This window comes from Macaca thibetana, chromosome 14 (genome assembly GCF_024542745.1).
Source record: "Macaca thibetana thibetana isolate TM-01 chromosome 14, ASM2454274v1, whole genome shotgun sequence".
Classification (NCBI taxonomy): Eukaryota; Metazoa; Chordata; class Mammalia; order Primates; family Cercopithecidae; genus Macaca; species Macaca thibetana.
Window position 1 is genome coordinate 47,897,110 of NC_065591.1, and position 21,627 is coordinate 47,918,736.

The window sequence follows — 21,627 nt, forward strand, 5'->3', positions numbered from 1 at the left end:
GCATTGTTATTATTATATGTTATTTTTATTATTGATGTCACTCTTATAAGATGAGATAGGCTATTAGAAAACCAAGGTCCCCTGGGTGTGTCTGTGACACTCCTCCACCATGGCAGTGCCCCTTCCTCCTGGGGTAGGGATCCTGCCTTCACTGTGCCCCCAACATCACCAGTTTTCTTCCTCCAGGTGAGCTGAAAATTATAACCTGTGACTCCTTTAAGCACACCAACTCTCCAGTCAGATTTCTTGGTCAAACTTGACCCCAGCTCTACCACTGACTGATGGGGGACCTTGGGCAAGTTACCTGACTTCCCTTAGCCTGAATTGTTACATCTATACCATGGGATCCATAAACTTTACCTTGCAGAGCTGCTGTGATATTTAAGTGAAATAATCCACAAAATATGGCCCAATAGACCCCTAGGTATATAATAAAAGCTCAAAAAGCATTGGCTCTTGCTATTATAGACAGAAAAAAGCACTGGGACCCAATACAGCAAGATTATAGCAGTGAGCAGACCGGCAGTGTGGTACCTCGGGACTGGTGAACTCCATCCAGCCTTGAGCTTGCATCTCAGCACTTCTTCTAGTCTCTAGACAGCCCCAACTCAGGGCTTAGATTCCCAACCACCCAATTCTGCATCGGACTGGAGTCCAGAGCACCACGGTGCCCTGACAGGTCTGCATGGAGCCAGCTGGGCAGAAACATCTGGGAACTCACCTTGACCAGGTGCACTTTGCATGCCCCCACGAAGTCAAACGGGAGCCCATCAAATGTGCGGTAATGCCGGTCGCCATAGGCAGTGCAGGTGGAGGCGCAAGGGTGGAGGGTGCACTGGAATGAGCCCCGCTGGCACACACTGAAACACACAGGCCCAGACCAGCTCGTAGAGCACACCCACCCCATACCTGAATACTCATGACAGAGCCATGGCCTATCGAATGCACGCGCACTGTCTCCCTTGGCAAAGGGGTCAACAAACACCAACCTATAACAGGAGTCTCAAGGGCAAGATTGTGATTTCATGCAGGAGACACCAGGGCTCAGAGAGGTTACAAGACACAGCCAATAAGTAATGGACCTGATATTTAACCCAGATCTATTTAACTCCAAAGTCCATATTCCCTTTACCACTCCATTCATTCACTTACCAATTCATTCAACAAATATTAGGTGCCTACCATATCCCAGGCATTATTCCAAAATTTTGTGATACATCAATGAATAAAACAGCAAAAAAAGAAAACCGTCTGCCTCTGGGAATGTTTATTCTAGAGGAAGAAGAGATACACTAAATAAAAAGTAATAAGGCAGTGCGAGTATGTACTATAGTGCATTAGAAGGCAATGAGTGTTATGCGAGAGCAGGATACAGGTCACTGGGAATGTGGGTGGAGTGGGTTACAATTTTAAATAGGGTGGTTGGGGCACATGTGAGTAGAGATGTAAAGGAGGTGACAGAGTTAGTTTCATGGGCATCTGGAAGAAGGTTGTTCCAAACAAAGGATACAGCCTCTCCAAAGGCTCTGGGGAACACTTGGGAGACAACATGGCTAAAATGGAGAGTGTACGGGCAAGAGAGTAGAAGAGGAATTCAGAGGGGTAATGGAGGGTCAGGTGACATGGGTCCAATAGGGCCACTATAGGAAGGTTAGCTCCTGCTAGGAATGGGAGCAGGGGGTGGGCATTGGAAGACTTGATCATGGGAATGACACTATGTGATTTATGTTCCACTCTGGCTACTGTACTGAGCCTAAGCTCAAGGGGGTCAAGGGGAAGCAGAAAGACCAGTTGAGTGGCTACTGCAGCACATCAGGGAAGAGATGATGGCAGCCTGGAGTAGGGTAACAGCAGTGGAGAGACTGAGAAGTTGTCAGATTCTGGGTGTATTATGAAGGTAAAACCAAAGGGATTTGTGGACAGGTTGGATATAGGTAGTGAGAGACAAGACACGAGGTTGACTCCAGCTTTTTTTGGCCTGAGCAACTAGAAGAATGAAGTCTTCATCAACTCAGATAGGGGAGGCTGAGGGAGAAGCAGGTTTGAAGGGGAAGATCAGATGTGCTGTTCTGGATATGTTAAGTTGAGACCTCCATTAGACATACATATGGTGATGTCAAGTAGGCAGTTGGATGTGTGAACCTAGAGTTGAGAAGCATGGATTGGACTACAGGTAGAAATCTGGTAGTCCTCTGCCTATGGATGGGCCTTGTAGCCATGAGATTGGGTGAGTTCACTAAGAGAGTGAGTATAAATACAGAGGAGGAGAGTTCCCTTGGGTTGCTCCAATATCAAGATGTTGGAGAAGAGGAAGAACCAATGAAGGAAGCCGAGAAGGAACAGGAAGAGAGGTCAGAGAAAAAGCAAGAGGAGGTAGTGTCCCAAAAGCCACACGAATGAAAGTATCAAGAAGGAGGGAATAATGGACAAGTGATCAACTGTGTCAAATGTTGCCCACGGGTCTAGGAAGGTGAGGACTGAGAAAAGAAAACTGGATATGGCAATATGGAAGTTACTGGTGACCTTAGTAGGAATAGTTTCGATGGAATGATGGAGAAAATGCCTGACTGAAAGGGCTTAAAGGGGAATGGGAGAACAGGAAGTTGAAGCAGCAAGTATAGAAAAAGTGTTCAGGGAGTTTTGCAATAAAAGGCGAGCAGAGAAATGGAGCAGTTTCTAGGAGGTTGGAATTTTTTCAAACAATATATTTTTATGCAATAGGGATGAGCCAGTAGAGAATGTAAATTGCTTATATGGGAGAAAAGAGGGAGAGATGCTGCAGTGATGCCCTTGGGTGGGCAAGTGAGGAGCTAGGACCCAGAGGACAAGGGAAGAAATTGGCTTTAGATAGGAACACGGACACTTAGTTCATCTGTTGTACAGGCAAAATACTTGGGTATAGAGCTTGGAAAGTTCTCTTCTCATGGCTTTAATTTTCTCAGGGAAATAGGAAGCAGGATCATCAGCTGAGAATGAGAGGGAAGGAGGTGTCAGGGCTTTAAGGAGAGAAGAGAAGGAGTGGAATAGTTATCTAGCGGGATGAAAGAGCAAAGGAGACCCAGGAAATACAGTCCGAGAGCCCATCAGCTTTAAGGGCCTTTTCCACCCTTCTGAGCCCATGAATTTAAAATGAGAGCTGGCAGTGGGGTTTTGCGCATCCCTCCAGTCACATTCAGCTGCATGGACGCAGGTACAAAGGAAGTAAAGGTGTGGATGTCACCAGGGTTGTGGTTTTGCCAAACAAGTAGGGCAAAGCAGGAGGAGGAAGAGAAGTGGGGCTGCATTCAAGGAAGTAATATGGTTCCGGACCACAGGTTGAGGTAAAAGGGAAGGGGAGACATTGAGGGGTGAGAGGCAGCAGAGAGGTGGTAGGGACCATGGATGAGAAATCCCTGTGGGGTTGCAGGATTGAGGGAGTCAGAGAGGGAGTGGAGTAGAAAGACAGAAGGTGAGGTGAGACTCACTGGGATATGGGCTGGGTGAGTTGTTGGGAATGGCAACATCTACAAGATGACCCCTCACTCCACTAGGATGGAGAAAGATCTTTGCAAGAGAGGATGAAGAATCTGAGATGTCGGAAGATACTAGAAGCACCTCTAAATGGATACCAAAATCTCCAAGAAGTAAGGAAGGAGTAGAGTTGGCAAGAGTCACAGAGCTCAGTGCCAAAATATTTGGAAGTAAAGGGGCATGACCCTGGGCTCCGTGTCTGACAGCAACAATGAGGGGTAGGCTTTCTCCAATCACGTGCCATAGACACACTCAGTCATGCACTGAGTCCATGCGGCTTCCTGAGTATGTGTATCCATCCTGTCATTCACCTACCTACATGACCTACGACTCAGCCATAAATGCATAAATGCTGGAAATACTCCCACTGTGGCTGACCATGCTGCAGACCATGGCGACATGGAACGCAGAGCTGGGAAGAGATGGGCAGCCGGGCTCCCTCCTGGTAAAGAGATCACAGCAAATGCTCAAGTCACACCAGCGCAACACATCTCCAGCACCCACCTCCCCATGGGAGAGCAGCTGGAATCTGGGCCACAGTGGCAGGTCCTTCGAGAGCAAATGTCGAGGTTTGTCCGTGTATTAGGAGGTAGAACTTTTACAACTGAGTTAAAAAGTAAAAACTTGCCCGTCTATCTCCTAGTTTTCCATGGAAGAGAGGACACCCATCCTATGGCCAGTCAGCCTCTCCTATGAAGGCATATGCCTCTTCGAGTCAGGGTTCCAAATTCTAAATAATCCCAGCTCTTCGGCCTTGGCTCCAGACTCCTCACCACCTCTGCCTTGGTTCTGATTTATGAGCACAATGCACTCACAGGAGAGGATTCAATGTAACTCATCTATCCCCTGCCTGAGGGTGAGGGTGCTGCTACAGTGTCTGGAGTCTAGTGAAGTGATGGAAGCGAATCCATCTCAGGGCCTGAGCACCCCTGGGCAAATCCAGGCCAGCCATCCCCAGTCTCTCACCTGATGTGCCTGGCATACCTGGTCTGCTCTGGCTCACCACAGTCACAAAATCCCAAGAAAAAAAAAACGAGCACACAGCCTGTGCAGAGGTCTGTGTCTTAACATTATACCCAGGGACTTCTGGGGTCAGACAGCCAGGGCTCCGACCCTACAAGTGCACTCTGATGTATCTGAGGAAACCAGTCTTGGAGCAGATGGGCTTGACCATGACCCTGCTTCTAACACAGAAAGAAACACTATGGCCTTCCTCTAGGCCAGAGGAACAGGGTGGTTTCAATCCCAGCATGGGACAGGGACTGGGGGCCATGCTCCAGCTACCCAGATGGGTCTCTGAGATAGAACCTCTCTGAGCTTCTCTGCTGGGCCCTGGAGTTCCAGTGCCAGGGGCTTCCTGCTCACCTCAGGCCACCCCTAGCTGGTTCTCGAAATTGGAACAGTGACTGGTTTTACTCTCCAGCATCAGGGCACATTTATAATTTCTCATCCCCTCCCCCAGCATTCTCTCTATCAGAAAGCTGAGTCTATCTACTGCCTACCCACCGCTGTGTGTCCCAGAACAGGCCCTGCAGAACCAGCCCCGAGTCTGTTTCCATAGAATCCAATCCAGGTGCACACAATCCCACATACACATACTTACATTACTAAACAAATACCCTCACACATACTTTCATACACAAGAATGTTATCTATTCACAAGCAAACACAATGCACACTTACATAGATATTTACACTTACATGTGAATACAAATACGTATAGCCATTTTACACATATAGCCACACTTTTCACATACATGTGCACACATTTTTAAATGCCCTCATATGCACAAAAGTATATATAAACACACCTGTCTACATATACAAATTTCTAATTGTATATATTCACTGACATATTGAGTTTGTGAATGCCCGTCTTTTTATATACATCCATGCACATGCATGTTCACATATGCACATATGCATTTTGGATTTGCACTCACACTCATATGTTCATATAAATATGCAAACAAATTGTCATGGTTACAAATATGCATGTATACACATTCACATACATGACTGAGCAAACATATTTATGTAAAAACAAAAATATTCCTTTGTATGCATATACTCCTATGTGTACACAAACCCCTATACCACACACAACACACAAACACACAACATGAATACAAACATAACGAAAGGGGAATGCTAGACTATACTCTTGATCATGCACCCATATCCATGCCCCCTCCCAGCAAAAAAGCAAAGCCTGCTTGGGACCCTCACTTACCAGGTATGGCAAGGAGACATCACCTGGTCCCCAGGGAAATACTCCTTCCCCTTCCAAGTGCAGGGGCACTCCTCTGGCAGGAAACATGCATCCCCGTGTCTGAGCAGACTGTAGGGACACAGTAAGCAGGCGGTCAGGAGAGCTCCCTGCCCATAGCTGCCATCTGTGGAGGACCCTGCCTCAACCTGGATGCTCGGAGGTGGCTTCCAGCATTTACCCTAGAAGAGACTGTGTATTCTCTGCCCATCCTGCTGCTGCCCAGTGAGGTTCAGAGGGACCTCAGTAATTGGAAAAACCAGTAACGGACTAGGTCCAGCCTGAAAGTCTCTGTCATCCATCAAGAAGCGAGGTTTATCTCTACCAGCCATAGCCCTAGTGGCCAAGTGGATGCCAGCTGATCCTTAGGCACTAGTTGTATACTAATGAACAGGCCATGGATATGGGTGCTGACCCTTCTACCCAGGTTGTTCATGGAGCTCTCAGATCACAGGCCCCAAAGCTGCAGCACTGCCATCTTCTAGTCTGGTTTCCATGAAATCTGACCACTCCCAGGCCGGAGCCAAGGATGCCTCAGGGCATTTATTAAAGCTCTCAGGCCACAGCATCATGCTAGATCCAGGCATCAACAGGATACAGCCTGGGGCAGGGCTAAGAACACAAACTTTGACAATAAATAATTTTTCATTCAAATCCAGGATCTACCTGAAACAAGTTACTTAACCTTCCTATTTTATTTTTCAAAAGAATACAAGCACATGGGTTAAGGAGGTAAAAAGAAAGGGTGCTATAGGCATTATACTGAAAGGAGTCCCTTGTTAGTTGCTCCTGTATCCAGATTTTCTGCCTGGAGGCACTTTCTGGACTACAGTACAGGATGATGGAATCCAAGCACAGCACGATGTCTCACTGAGAAGAGCAGACAGAAAATGGGGTTCAGGGCTTCTGAAGTGGCCAGAACGTCCAGGTCAGGATATACAATGGAAGGGATTAAAATCAAAGTTCTAAATTAGAAATGCAAGAGCAAACTAAATCCAAAGTAAGTAGTAAAATAAATGAAGATAAGAGTAGAAATTAGTGAAATAGAAAACAGAACAATAGAGACAAATCAATGAAACCAGATGCTGGTTCTTTGAAAAGACCAATAAAATTGACAAACTCCTGTGTAAACTGAATGATAAAAAGAGGGACAGGAATACTCAAATTACCAATATCTAGAACAAACAGGAGACAATGCTACAGACTCCACAGATAGTAAAGGGAAAATAAGAAAATATTATGTACAATGTTAAGTGAATAAATTTGACAACTTAGATGGGATGGACAAATTCCTTAGAGACGCAAACTATAAATATTCAGCCAAGAAGGAACAGGTAAACTGAATTAGCCCAATACCTTGAAAGAAATTCAGTTTGAAGTTAAAAATCTTCCAAGACTGGTAAATTCCACCAGGCATTTAAGGAAGAAATAAATACAAGTTTTAAACAAACTCTTCCAAAAACTGAAAAGGAAAGCATACTTCCCAACTCATTTTCTAAGACCAGCGTTAATCTGATACCAAAATCAGACAAAAACATTGCAAGTATGGAAAACCACAGACCATAGAATATTAAATAACACATCAGTCACAACTGGGATTTATTCCAGGAATGTAAGACTGGTTTAAGATTTTAAAAATCAACCAATGTAATTTGCCACATTTATAAAATAAAGGGAAAATATCCTATGATATTCCAATAAATAAAATCAATTGACAGGCTTGGTGAGGTAGCTCATGCTTATAATCCCAACACTTTGGGAAGCCAAGGTGGGAGAATTATTTGAGGCCAGGAGTTCAAGACCATCCTGGTCAACATGGTGAACCCCCTTCTCTACTAAAAATACAAAAATTAGCCAGACGTGATGGCCCATGCCTGTAATCTCAGCTACCCTGGAGGTTTAGGCATAAAAGTCACTTGGACCTGGAGGTTGCAGTGAGCCAAGATCACAGCACTGTGCTCCAGTCTGGGCTACAGAGTGAGACTCTGTCTCAGAAAAAAATAAAAAATAAATAAAAAATCAATTGACAATTCAGTACCCATTTATTATTTTTTAAAAAAATTGCAGCATAATAGAAATAAAAAGAAACTTCCTAATCTGATAAAGATCATTTGCAAAAAAAAAACTACAGCAAATGTTAGAATTAACGGTAGAAGACTGACTGCTTTACCCAAAACAAGACAAAGGCAATGATTTTTACTTCCATCACTTCTATTCAAAAGTGTATTGTAAGTCCAATACAGCACAATAAGGCAAGAAACATATGAGCTGTAAAAATTTAAAACAAAGAAGTAAAACTGTTTATTCACAGATGACACGATCACTTACTGAAATCCTAAAGAATCTGCCCAAGAAAAGCCACTAGAACTCATAAATGAATTTAGCAAGATTGCAGAATACAAGCTCAATATGTGCAAATCGACCGTATTTCTATATTGTGGCAATTAAAAAATGGAAAATTAATAAAATAATACCGTTTATAACATCAACAAAAACAGCAAATACCTATGAAAACTTCAATGAAAAATGTGTAAACCTTTACATGAAAACTATGAGATATTGCTGAGAGAAGTTAATGAAGACCAATAAACAAGAAAATAATACCATATTTGTGGTTTGGAGTACTTACTGGTGCTAAGATGCCAATTCTCCCCAAATTGATCTATAAATTCAACACAGTTTCATTCAAAATCTCAGGCGCTTTTTTTTTTTTTTTTGGTAGAAATTGATAAGGTGATCCTAAATTTACTTGGAAATGCAAAGACCTAAACAACTTTTTGAAAGAAAAGTAAAAAGTTGAAGAACTCTCACTTCCTGATTTCCAGGCTTACTATAAAGCTTCATAAATCAAGAGAGTGGATATTGGCATAAAGACAGACAAATAGATCAATTGAACAGAAAATAGTTCTGAAATAGACCCACGTGTATACAGCCAATTAATTTTTCACAAAAATGCCAAAGCAATTACATGGGGAGATGAAAGTCTTTTTTAAAAAATGGGGCTACAACCACTGGATGTCCATCAAAAAATAAAATAAAATAGACCTTGACTCCATTTTGCAACATGTGTAAAATATAATAATTTTAAATAGGTCATAGGCTTAAATGTAAAAGCTAAAATTGTAAAACTGGCCAGTTGCAGTGGTTCCCACCTGTAATCTTAGCATTTTGGGAGGATTTCTTGAGGTCAGGAGTTTGAGACCAGCCTGGACAATACAGCAAAACCTCCATCTCTACAAAAAATTTAAAAAATTAGCCAGGTATAGTGGTGCACACCTGTAGTCCTAGCTAGTCAGGAGGCTGGGGCAGGAGAATCGCTTGAGCTAAGGAGTTCAAGGCTGCTGTGAGCTGCGATGGCACCACTGCACTCCTGCCTGAGCAGCAGAGCAAGACCTTGTCTGTAAAAATAATAATAATAATAAATTAATGATTTAATCCATCACATTTAACTGTAAAACTCCTAGAAGAAAACATAGGAGAATATCTTTGCAACCTTGAGGACTAACTATAAAGAAAAAAATGATAAATTAGACATCATCAGAAATGAAGGAGATTTTTAAAAGAAAAAAATTAGACATTATCCAAATTAAAAACTTCTCATCAGGAGTTTTTCGATACTTCAAGGCACGTTAAGTAAATAAATAGGCAAACTCACACTGGGAAAAAACATTTGCAATACATATGCCTGACAAAGGACTTGTATCTAAAATATATAAAAAATTTTTACAACTCAATCAAATGAAAAAGACCAAATTAAAAAATGGACAAAAGACCAGAACAGACACTTCACAAAGAAAGATACACAAATGGCCAATAAGCATATGAAAAAGTACTCATAGTCATTAGGGAAATACAAATCAAAGCCATAATGAGGTAGGACCATGTACTTGCTGAAATAACAAAAATGGAGAAGACTGAAAACACCAAGTGTTAGTGAGGATGTGGAACAGCCAGATTCTCACACACTGGAAGAGGATGTGGAACAGCCGGATTCGCAAACACTGGAAGAGGATGTGGAACAGTCAGATTCTCATACACTGGAAGAGGATGTGGAACAGCCAGATTCTCAAACACTGGAAGAGGATGTGGAACAGTCAGATTCTCAAACACTGGAAGAGGATGTGGAACAGTCAGATTCTCATACACTGGAAGAGGATGTGGAACAGTCAGATTCTCAAACACTGGAAGAGGATGTGGAACAGTCAGATTCTCAAACACTGGAAGAGGATGTGGAACAGTCAGATTCTCACACTGGAAGTGTAAAATTGTCCAATCACTTTGAAAAACAGCTTGACAGTTTCTTATATAAATATGAATCTATCCTAGGACCCAGCATTTCCACCCTGAAATGTTCATCCAAAGGAAATAAATAGCAACCTTAGTCAAAATAGTCCCAAACTGAAAACAATCCAAATGTCCATCAATGTTTGAGCAGATAAATAATTGTTTTCTTTTTTGAATCTTGAAAACTTTATTGCTGAGCTAAAGAATCCAGATCCAAAAAAGTCTGTGAGTGTGTATGTGTGTGTGTTTGTATATATGTGGATCTTTTTACATAAAGTTCTAGAACAGAAATAACTACTGTATGTGACAAAAAGCCAGTGTCTGCCTAGCACTAACAGGGGTAGGATTGACTACAAAGGAGTATGAGGGAAACTTTGTTGGTGATAGAAATGTCATATATCTTAATTGTGATGATATATACATAGATGTCAAAATTCATCAAACCATACACTAAAAATGGGTACATTTTATTATATATAAAGCCTTTGCAGATAAATAATTGTGTATCCATATAATGGAATACTACTGGAATAGAAAAAGGAACACAGTACTGATAGATGCAACAATGTAGATCAACCTCAAGAGTTAAGGAAAAGAAGCCAGGCCCAAATGGGTATATAGTGTATGATTCTATTTACATGAAGTTCTAGAACAGGCAGAACCTGTCTATGCTGATGTGAAGCAGAGCGATGCTGGTGGGGGCGGAACTGGCTGGAAAGGACTGACAAAAGTCTTGTATCTAGAATAGATAAACATTATATATTCTACATTAGGGAATATATAGGGCACCAACATTAGGGAATTTTCTGAGTGACAGAAATGTTCTATATCTTCACAGGAGTGTGGGTTATAAGCAGGTATCAATTTGTCAAAGCCTAACACACGGTATACTTAGGATCCGTGTAATTTACTGTATATAAATTATGCATCACTTCCTAAAAAAAAAAAAAAAAAAAAAAAGAGTGAGGCACCAAAAGCTGACTGGAGGCTCCTTATTTAAGGAGGACCCACCATTTTGTTGAGAAACCCCCAAAATGTCAGTTTCTGTTGTGTCGTTCTATTGGCCCAGCCAATTTTCAAGAGAAGAAATCTCTTTCATCTCTGGGCTGGGAGGCAAAAGTCTCCATTTGCTGGGATTCCACTTGTTTTCACTGAATCCCCCTGTTTCCACGATGCATCTCACCCCTCCTGGTGCCTCCAAGACCAAAGTCTCTGATTTGGTTTCTCTTGATACTCTCCTTTCTCCTGCTGGATGGGGCTGGGGTAGTGGTGTGACCCCAGTGGAAGCAGTAGGGGATCTGGAGGCTGAACTCCTCCTTGCACAGACTTGCAACCCAACCTCCTGTCTCCCTCCCCCCACGCTCCCTTCTATTTATTCCTCTTGGATGAACACTTCAGGGTGAACTGCTGGGTGCTCTGGTAGATTCATGTTTATATAAGAAACTGCCAAACTATTTTGCAAAATGCATGTACAATTTGTTTCTCCTTGGCCTTCCCCTCTGGAAGGCCAGTTTCTACACATCCACCCACATTCCTTCTTCAAAAACTACTGACCTCTCCACTCTTCTCTCTTTGTCCCTTGGGATTTATACCTTTTAACCCCATTATCATTTCACTGTGGTTGTGGGAGGAAGCAGGAAAGAAAAAAAGCACGTGCTTAATTCACTACGTTTTACCTGAAGCCACTGTAACCTTTCTAAGCCTCTTTTTTTTTTAAGCTTAAAACAGGAATAATGACAGCTTCCTCCGAAGGTCATTATGAGAATCTTACAGGCCTGGGCACACTGCCTATCACCTAGTAGAAACACAATATATATTGGTCTCTTGCCCCTCTCTCCCCCATAATTGCATCAGATACCAGTGAAGGGCTGGCTCACTGCCTTCCTCCTTCAGCCCCAAGCCCTGTCTCCAGACACTCCCTGAGGGGTCTTCCCTCAGGAAGTGAACCTGGGTTTCCTCTCCAGTGGTCTCCAACCCACTGCAGCGCCCAGAGTGCCAGATACCCCAATCAGTGCTTCCACTGAGTGAGCTCATTGATTCCTCACAGCGGCCTGTTGCCCACCACCCATTACTCCCTCCTTGCCCTTAGCAGACCTGTCTGCATCTCTGAGCACCTGCTGTGTGCCCATAATGGGGAAGACTCAAGGCTTTGGCCTCGGTCCTCAAGGAGCCTTCAATTTGCAAAGTACCCTCTCTTTACCTTGTAGGGGACCTTCTCACTCCAGGTACCCCTCAGGGAGGTTATTTGCAAATGCATGGGATCCAGATGAGAAGAAACAATGCTATCTGCTCACATAGTGTTTACTCTGTGCCATTTTACAAATGAAGGAACTGAGATTCAGGGTAATTAATTAACTCAGTCAGGAAGTGGTAGAGCCAGGGTTCAAGCCTGACTCCAGAGTCTGTGCTCATTGTGCCTCACTGCCTAGTGGCCCCAGGGCCCTTGGCTCAGACCCCAGATGCAAAGAAATATAGAGGTGCACAGACAGCCACAGACCGTTCTTTGGAGATTCTTAGATACATTATGGAGAAGGGCATGGCGGCCGGACAGTCGGAACTCTCATACACAGAGGTGATCATGGTTACCAAGGGTCCTGGGTAGGGATTGTTAAGGATGGTTGGGCATCTTTGGGAGCCCTATCCCAGCAAGAGGATGTTCCAGGATGGTAGGAAATGCCTGCCCTTCCCTTACAAATTGAGACTGTACCAATTTCACCTTGACAAGCCCCTGAGGCATGTGTGTAAGCTCCTTAGAGAGCCTTTGATACAGCACACAATGGGTCATCGGCCAAACTGAGCCCAGAGCCTGGTCTCCCAGTCTCCATTCCGGCCCCCCTTCCACTGTGCCTCTGTGGCCTTGCCACCACTCTTGGCAGTGAGTGACCCTCGGTTCCTGACCGCAGACACCCTGGCTTTTCCTGACCTCAGGCCGAGAGGCAGGCTGTGCACACAGGATGGTGTCACAAGGGGCCTTCAGTGACAAAGATACTCCTCACATGCCACTCTGCGGCCCAAGTGGCAGCAGGTGGTCAGGCCTAGGGTCGCTTGCAGGTTCTCTTTCAGGCACTCTTGCCTGAAAGGGGCAGGCTCACAACCCACATTATGATCTCTGCGTAGGGGACCAGATCCTGGACCTCATGTGCTCTGGGCCAGCGACTGGGCTTGGAGTAAGGAGATTTGGGTTTGAGTCGTGGTTATTTGAGCACCACTTCCCTAAACCCTTCCCCTGGCCTCAATTTCTTCATCTGCAAAATGGGAATCATGGTCCTCCCTACCTCTTTATCATGGATGCTCTGAGACTGAAGGAGTAACATCAAAGTGTCTTAGAAGCAGTAAAACTCCAACTGGCTGTCCCCTTCCCTTCCTACCCTAGAAGCCCTGACCTCCATCTCATTTTCCTTGGCTGCCAGGCCTGGGCCACAACTCCCAGGCCACTAATCTCTGCATAGGCTGAAGGGCACAGTCTGGTGTTGCCGAGGCACGGGATGAGGTGCCAGCTGTCTTCTCAGCCCAGACCTGGGAATGAGAACGGGCAGAGCTGGATGCAGGCCCTGGGCCACCTCAGTGTACACAGCCACGCAAGGCATGCCCACAGAGCCTGACTCATGCAGCTCTCACAGCTTTAATGGCAGGGTTTTGGGGACCTGGGAATGAGACAGTTTTCTCTGGGTGGGGTCTTCTTTTTTGAGTATTTTAGGGGCATCACCCTCCTCCTGAGGTCTCTGATCACAACTGTGCAGAGGAAGAAGTTGAGAGCTGAACCTGGGTTTCCTCTCCAGTGGTCTCCAACCCACTGCAGCACCCAGCGTGCCAGATACCCCACTCAGTGCTTCCACTGAATGAGCTCATTGATTCCTCACAGCAGCCTGTTACGGTGGCAGGCGTGATGATGGTTCCATTTCACAGATGAGCGGCCAGGGCTCTCTCCTCCAGGTCACGCTCCAGGCTGGATCACCAGCCCCTCCTCTTTCCCAGACTCCTCTCTGGCCATTATGGCTGTGGCTGGCCAGTCCGGGCCAGTGCCTTCCTACAAGGCCATGTGAGATTTTCCCTGCCCCTACTCCACCCTGTGACCCTTGGTTCTGCCACCCTTCAGAGTTGCGGGCCCACGACACCATGGGTACCTACCCATGGGGACAGGCGCAGCCCGAGAGGCAGGGGCCACGGGCTGACACGCTCAGGTTCAGCAGCTGCTGCTCACACGTCCTCTCCCTGCTCAGCTCCAGGTCTGTGTGCAGGTCGCTGCAGTTCACGAAGACCTGGCCTGCTGGGCAGGCAGCAGCTGGAAGAGAAGAAGATGGGAGCGGAGGCCCTGGGGCCTCTGTATGGGCTCCTGGGCTACAGGGACAGCAGCGGGAGGATGAAGGGAAAGATGGGCTCAGAAGCCTCCTCCCGCCCTGGCTGCTGCTGGACATTGCTTGGTTTCCCAGGTACGCCTCACAGAGGGAGGGATGGATCTGTGCTGTCTGTCACACAGTGGGACCACGGTCACCAGGACCCATCGCTGCACATCCCCCATACCAGGTTGCTCCAGGCGCTTCCCCTGCATCATTATATTGAATCCTGCAACAACTCTAGGAAGTAGTATCGTCTCCCATTTTTCCAAATAAAGGAGTGAAGCCACTTCTCCTCCTCCCCAAAGTCATCATAAAGTGAGAAGTGCCCCAGAGGGACAAGGAGAGGGGCTAGAAAGAGGATGACCAGTCTGGCAGGGGGGCCAGAGGACTCTGAATGACAAAGACAGTCACAGTCCTTTTACCACTATTTCTGTGACATGAACACGCCCTCTCTCCCTGAGCCGTCAGTAAGATCTGCCCTGCACATTCATACTGTGTGAGTGATCTTTTTTATGAAAATTAATAAAACGGAGCTGAGCTCCATGCCCAGACTGGGATGAACCAGACAGAAAGGCATAGGCACAGGAGGTGAGATAAAAGTTCCAAAGAGCCAGAAATCCAAAGCCAGAAGTGACCAAAGGAAAAGCGCTTCCAGGATTATGCACAAAACACGGGGAGGATGCAGGAATCCAGGTTATATGCCAAAGAGGAAATGAAGGCCCAGAGAAGTAAAGTGGGTTGCCCAGGGCTGTACAGTAAGTGAGTGCTGGGGAAGATGTGGACCCAGGCTGGATGATTCCGGAGGCCCTGCTCCTAACCACCTACTGCATGATTATTCTCCGATCCCTTCCTCTATCCTAGGAAGCCCTCCCTGAATGCTCCAGCCCCCAGGCCCTACCCCACCTCCCAGCCTCTCAAAGGTTGACCCCCGACTGTTCCACCCCATCCCTATCTCTGTTGCCTAGGAGGGTCTCAAAAGCCCAGGCTGTCCTGCCCACCTCTGTGACCCCACACCCAGCACTGTCCTGGGCAGAGTCCACCTCAGTAGATACATGACAGCTCAGACAGAGAAAATTGGGACCCAAAGGAAGTCAAGAAACTGCCCAGATACTCAACGTGGTTGCCCCAGGTGGTTGCCCTGAAGGAAGACAAAGTCTCCGCCTCTCCTCTGCAAGCAGCAGGGACAGCCACTAGGGTTGGGCTGAGGCTGGGACAGGGTTTCAGGTGCCACGCTCCAAACTGGAGTCTTTGCCAAGAGGGCAAGGAATACAGAAGTCCCAGTGTAGGGCGAAACCTGGAGTGGGCTCGCGACAGCCTGATCAGTGCTCCACTCCCCACTCTCTTTCACCATGTGGAGCCCCTAGAAGGGCCTCACCCCTCCAGCCACCCTTACCTGGGGCTCTGCTATCACAGCTCATGACTCCATCTTTGCAGTGGCTGCAGAGAGAGAGAGAGGCCCCGGGGTTAGCTGACTGAGTCACTGCAGGATCCAGACACCCCATGTCACCGCACTCGGGTCACTGCAGAGTTCAGACAGACATCCTCACTCACTTCCCCCTCCCTGCACAGAGCAGGGCTGGGTGTCCCTTCACAGACTCAGCTGCACTGTCTTCAGTCAGCAGCCTCCCTTTAAAGAGAGGACAAGAAGACTGCTCCCTACGGAGCTCACCAATGGCCCAGGGATGGGATGTCACTGTCTCCGGGGGAATAGTCCACTCCCTGGAAGTGGCAGGAGCACTGGTTCCTAGAAAAAAATGGGAGCGAAGCAAGGTGAGCAGTCTCAGGAGCTGGGGCAGGGACTGCTAAGGACAGGGACCCCACCTTCAGCCAACCAGGGGCATAAGGACACAGGGAAAAGTAATGGTATCTACAGTGACATGTGACACATCTCCAGCGAGTGGAAAAGCCAGTCTGGCACCAGGGAGAGAGGTCATGGATGGGTCCCAGATTCAAGCTTTGACAAGGACAGTCACTGGTCTCCAGACACTCCTGCAGTCAGCCTCATTTGGACTGAGGAAGGGAGGGGCAGTAAGAACAGGAGCACAGCTCCTGAGCCCAAGCCATGTCAGGAACGGGGCAGATATTCAGCTGGTGCTGCCTCCTGGCGCAGGTGTCCTGGTTACTCACGCCCAGCATCTATTCCAGTTGCTCAGTGCTGTACTGGTTGTTAAGTACATTGACCCCTGGCCAGGGACACCCAGCCAGGCCCTCCGCATATATTATCTCATTGATTCTTTGCAGGGATTCTATGAGGTAGGGATTCTTATGCCGTCTTGCTTCTTTTGTGCAGGTCATCTAAGGGCAAAAGGCTGTTTCCTCCTCACACAGCTCCCACAGAACCTGCCGATTACAGGCATGTGCAGGTCTTGGAGCACGGCAGTGAGTCACGGACGGGACGCCGGAACTCCCCAGCTCCAGTGCTGCTCAACAACCACCTCCCTCTCCCTACGTAAGCCACACAGACCCCCTTTGTTGGCAACACTCAACATCAAGGGGTGAGAGCCGCCAGGGACATGTCTGGATCTCAAGGGAGGATTCTGTAGTTTGGGAAGGCCTATGAGTGATTCCTATTTACCCTAAAGGGGCCTCTCTCCAGCCCTGCCACCATTTGAAGACCACCAATTGAATATGTATCATTTTACAGATGGAGAAACAGAGGCCTGGAGGGGACCAAGGACCTTGCCAGTCACCCCAGAATGATATGGGGTTGCTGCCTCCCACTATCCTCCTCCTGCTCTGCCGTCCGGCCACACTGAGAACAAGCTGGGCCTTGGGCCACCCCCTCTTCCTGGAGCCCCCTTCCTCACTCTCTCAGGTCTCTGCTCAGACCTCACCTCAGCAGAAAGGCTTTGCTTCCAGGCCTACCTCAATTAACACACCAGGAACGGGACTCCCTGCTCTTACTCTGCCTTACTTGGCTCAACAGCTCTTGTTGCCACCTGTCCATTAAGTGTCTGTTCATTTATGTGTCTGTCTTGCAACCCTAGAATGTGAGCTCCATGAGGGCTGAACTCTGCTTTGTTCATTGCTGAATTCCCAAGTCCTAGAAATGTCTGGAACATACCGGAAAGTAAATAGATTCTGTGGAAGGAGAGGGGAATGAGGAGAGAGAGGGCCCTTGGGCTCTGTGGGGTTGTTGTGTCTTGTGACGAAGCTGCTAGAATGGCCCAAAGGCCAAGGCTGAGGAGAGATCTGGGAGGCAGGCCCCAAGAAGGCAGCCCAACCACCTTACCCACCAAGGTCTGGCCTGCAACCGTGAGGGAAAGCAGGGACACGAGAAGCCCAGCCAAGTTCCCCAGTCTCAGATGCCCTGGAGTCCCCCAGCCTCACCTGCCCACCCAACTCAGAGGTCAAGCTGGCCCACTCACCGGGGGACACAGAGGTCAGCCTGGGTGTCCAGATAGGTGTCCAGTGGGCAAGCACAGCCCTCCACACACTCGTCCCTGCTCAGGTCATCGCCACCATCAACCCCACAGGCCTCAGGGCTGGCCAGGTCCTGGCAGGTTTGTCCACAAAGGGCCACGCAGGGGCTATACTCCTTGGTGGCCTCACAGGACAATGCTGCAGTGGCGGGGGGGGGGACATGCTTTGTCTCCCTCATCCCCACAGTTGTGTGGAGTGGGGCTGTCATTCTGATGAGGAGAATGGAGATCCAGAGAAGTTAAGACATTTGTCTGAGGTCACACAGCAGGTCAAGGTCAGAGGCGGGCTCTGAACCCAGATCTGACTCCAGAGTCCCACTGCCTACCAATACGCTGGAATGGCAAAGCAGCGGGTGGGCCCTTCTACAAAGTTCAGCCTGGAAGACCACTGGCAGGTCCTTTCCTCCAAAAGGCATTCCTCTGAGGTAGTGATATTGGGGAAGGGGTGGAGATTACCACCCGCTAAGGCCCTGCACCCACCCCCGTAACTCACGCATAGACACACGCACGAGCCCAGGTGTGTGGACACACACACACACGCTCCCACCCCCTCACTCCCCTGGCTGTGTCACACACAGGTTGTGGAAGTCAACCGTGCTCCCTCTAGCAGCCTGTTTTGCTCCCTTTGTCCCAAGACTCAGGACTGCCCTCTCCTTGTGTGGCCACCGTCCCACTCCTCCCAGAGTCTCCTACACATTGTGGGATCCAGTAGATCTACTGAGACCATCAAGTTCAGCTGTTCTCAACCCAGGCTGCACATCAAAGCCACCTGGGGAGCTTCTGAAGATGCTGATGCCTGGGCCCCACTGCCAGATATGTTGTCTTCATTGATACTCCATGTGGCCCAAATGTGTGAATCTTTTGAAAGTTCCTGTGGTAACTCTAATATGCAACCAGGGTTAAGAACCAGTGGGCCTGTCCAATCCCTTCTGGGGAGACTTTGGTTCAGAGAGAATCAGGGCTCTGCCCGGGGACACACCGCAAGTCACCTGCAGGGCTAGAACAGAACTCAGGCCTCCTGACTCCCAGTACAGTGCCTTTTTCGTTTATTCAACAAACATTTGCTAAAAGCTTACTGAGAGTCAGGCTTTGTGCTAGAGCTGGGGGCACAGAGGTGACGAAGACATGGGAAGGAGCATAGCCCAGAGTCAGGGTAGGGACAGGTAGGGGCTGGCTCATTACACTGAAGTCGTGTGTGTACTCAAACCCCAGGGCAACAGCCAGTGGTCTTTCAAAAGGTGCAGTGCAAGGTGGCTCTGACCAGAGTGGTGGAGGTGGTGACAAGTGGGTGAATTTGGGATTAGCAGGACTGACAGGACTTGAGATGGACTGGAAGTAGGGGTGACAGACGCAGTCTTGAGTCACAGGTCACAGGTGTTATGCCTCAGTGACGGAGGGGATGGGGGCCATTGGCAGAGACAGAGGGCGCAGGAGGAGAAGCAGGCTCTGGGTGCCGTCAGGCTGGAGGAGACTGGAGGGCATCCCAGTGGAGAGTTTCGGGGGCAGGGGACACTCAAGTCTGGAGCTCTGGCTCCTCCAGGCCAGTCTCACATGGGTGGGGCACTCACCACAGGCTGGCAGGCGGGTGCGGAAGTCAACGGGGAGCCCGTGGCGCCGGCACAGGTGGGCGTAGTGGGCCAGCGTGGCACACAGGCAGGGCTGCCCGCAGCGGCAGGCGTCCCTGCGGCACTGCTCAAAGTAGGGCACTGGGCTCAGGAACGCAGAGCAGGGCGCAAACAGCTCTCCTGTGAGCACGCTGCAGGCCTGCACTGAGTAGGAGGCTGGGGCAGGAGGAATAGGAGCCAGGCGGTCAGGGGTCGGTCTACCTGCTGTCCCAGGATTTAGCCTCTCTCTCTCCCCAGGGCTCAGAGGAGTGTGTGTGTGTGTGTGTGTGTGTGTGTGTGTGTGTATGCACGTGCAGTATGGATGCAGGCAGCTACTTCAGTGTACAGCTGGCTGGGAAAGTATGGGTGTGGTTTAGTACACCTGAGTGTGAATATGCGGCTTGACAAAAATTCCTGGAACTTACATTCTGGTCAAAGGAGACAGTCACTAAAAAATTCATACAGAAACTTCGAAGGTGAAGAAGCTAAGGAGGGAGAGAAAGCTAAGAAGCAGCATGGGGAGTGTGAGGCGAGGCAGGAGGAGCAACTGCAATTTGAATTCAGGCAGTCAGGAAGGCCTCAGTGAGGGAGTGAGGTTTGAGCACAAATCTGAAAGAAGTGAGGAACTGAGGCATGTGTGTGTCTACAGAAAGAACATTCCAGGAGAGGCAACTGCAAGTGCACAGGCCCAGAGAGAAGAGCAGTCCTGACTGTAGAAAGAACAAGAAGGAGGCCAGGGCAGCTGGGGCATGGCAGAGGGCAGTGGGAGTAGGAGGTGAGAAAGGAGAGATGGGGGGGCATGGGCAAAAAGGGTGGGGCCTGGTGGGGCCACGGGCCGACTTCTGCTTTTGCCCTGAGATGGAGAAGCCAGTATAAAGGTGTGTGTGTTTATCTGATAGTGGAAGAATATGAGGCTTCCTGCCTGCCTGGCTCTCACTGTCTCTCCTTTCCCCTCCCTGCTGCTCCTCCTTTTCTTATCACTCCTACAAATTTGGCCAGCACCCTCCTGTCTGGAGTTCCCTTTTCATCTCTCTTAAAGCAGTCCTCCCCAGCCCACTCACTCACGCCTTTCCTCTTCCTCCACCAACTCACCGGCTTGCAGGTGCACATCGCAGGGGTCCAGTGGGGAGCCAGGGATCAGCGGGGAGCAAGCAGAAAGCGTTTTCCAGGAATTGCCAAAAAGTTGTGGGGTGCTCTCAGGTACACCCACTGGAGACCTGAAGCCATGACATAGCCATATTCACACACTTGCCCATGTGGACCGAGGGGCACAAATAGCATAGATCCAGGTCAGCACCTACTTGCTCATATACACACACATAGTCATAATCTACACATCCATATACACACCCTCAGAGGAGCACATGTATTCATCCAAATACATAACATGTATATGCACACACTCTCAACACACACACACAGAGCACAAATATATGCCAGACATGCATATAGCCAAGGTGATCCACACACAGCCACATTCAAACACATAGAGTTATGGATGTACACATGCACATGCACACGGCACACACACACACACACACAACATTTAACAGGCCCCAAAAGGGCTCACATTGGGCTAGGACCATACACTTGGGGCGGGGAATGAATATGGCTTCATTCCCCACCCCCAACTCTTCAGGTCAGAAAAAGAAACAGGGACATCATGAAGAGTATCAAACCCCATGGGGGTAAGACTTTTTTCCTCCCCCCTTCTCCATGGGCAGTTCCTGAAAACTCCTTGGCTTGCCCTTCGGCTCTCTCAGTAGGAAATTGTCACACAAGGGACAGTGAAGGGAGGAAGGGGGAGGAGCATGTTTCCTAGACATCACAAGTCTCCAAGAGTCACCAAACCCAGGTGTAGGTGTTGAGTGGAGGGAGGTCATGGTCTCTATGGGGCTCAGGTTCTGTCTGGCACCCACCATGCCCATATATTGTTCCAGGGCAATGAGTGCACCCATATTAGGTAGGGCAATATTCTTACCCAGAAGTCACATTTAGGAAAGTGGCAAACAGCATACACACTAAACCAAGGTCTCCTCCTGCTATTTGGCCAGCTACCCTAACATCAGCCTTACCAGGCAAAGCACAGTAAGAATGCCACAGTTTTAAATGTATATGCATTGAAAAGCTCTGAGCTTTATTTTGTTCTTGTTCTCCACAGCAAATCTGAATTCTCTTTTTTGGCTAAAGAATGCCTCCCC

The 21,627-nt window shown here is 48.0% G+C and overlaps 1 protein-coding gene across 1 annotated transcript in view; it reads right to left on the reverse strand.

Annotated features, from left to right (window-relative positions):
• Positions 1–21,627, reverse strand: part of OTOG (otogelin) — a 95,436-nt gene that overhangs the window by 54,953 nt on the left and 18,856 nt on the right. The window contains exons 15-22 of the mRNA XM_050759239.1: positions 20,519–20,643; positions 19,391–19,603; positions 17,769–17,961; positions 16,070–16,144; positions 15,794–15,837; positions 14,192–14,345; positions 5,744–5,851; positions 722–860 (exon numbers count right to left, since the gene is read on the reverse strand). Coding sequence (XP_050615196.1) covers positions 722–860; positions 5,744–5,851; positions 14,192–14,345; positions 15,794–15,837; positions 16,070–16,144; positions 17,769–17,961; positions 19,391–19,603; positions 20,519–20,643 — 1,051 coding nt within the window. The remainder of the gene's footprint in view (positions 1–721; positions 861–5,743; positions 5,852–14,191; positions 14,346–15,793; positions 15,838–16,069; positions 16,145–17,768; positions 17,962–19,390; positions 19,604–20,518; positions 20,644–21,627) is intronic.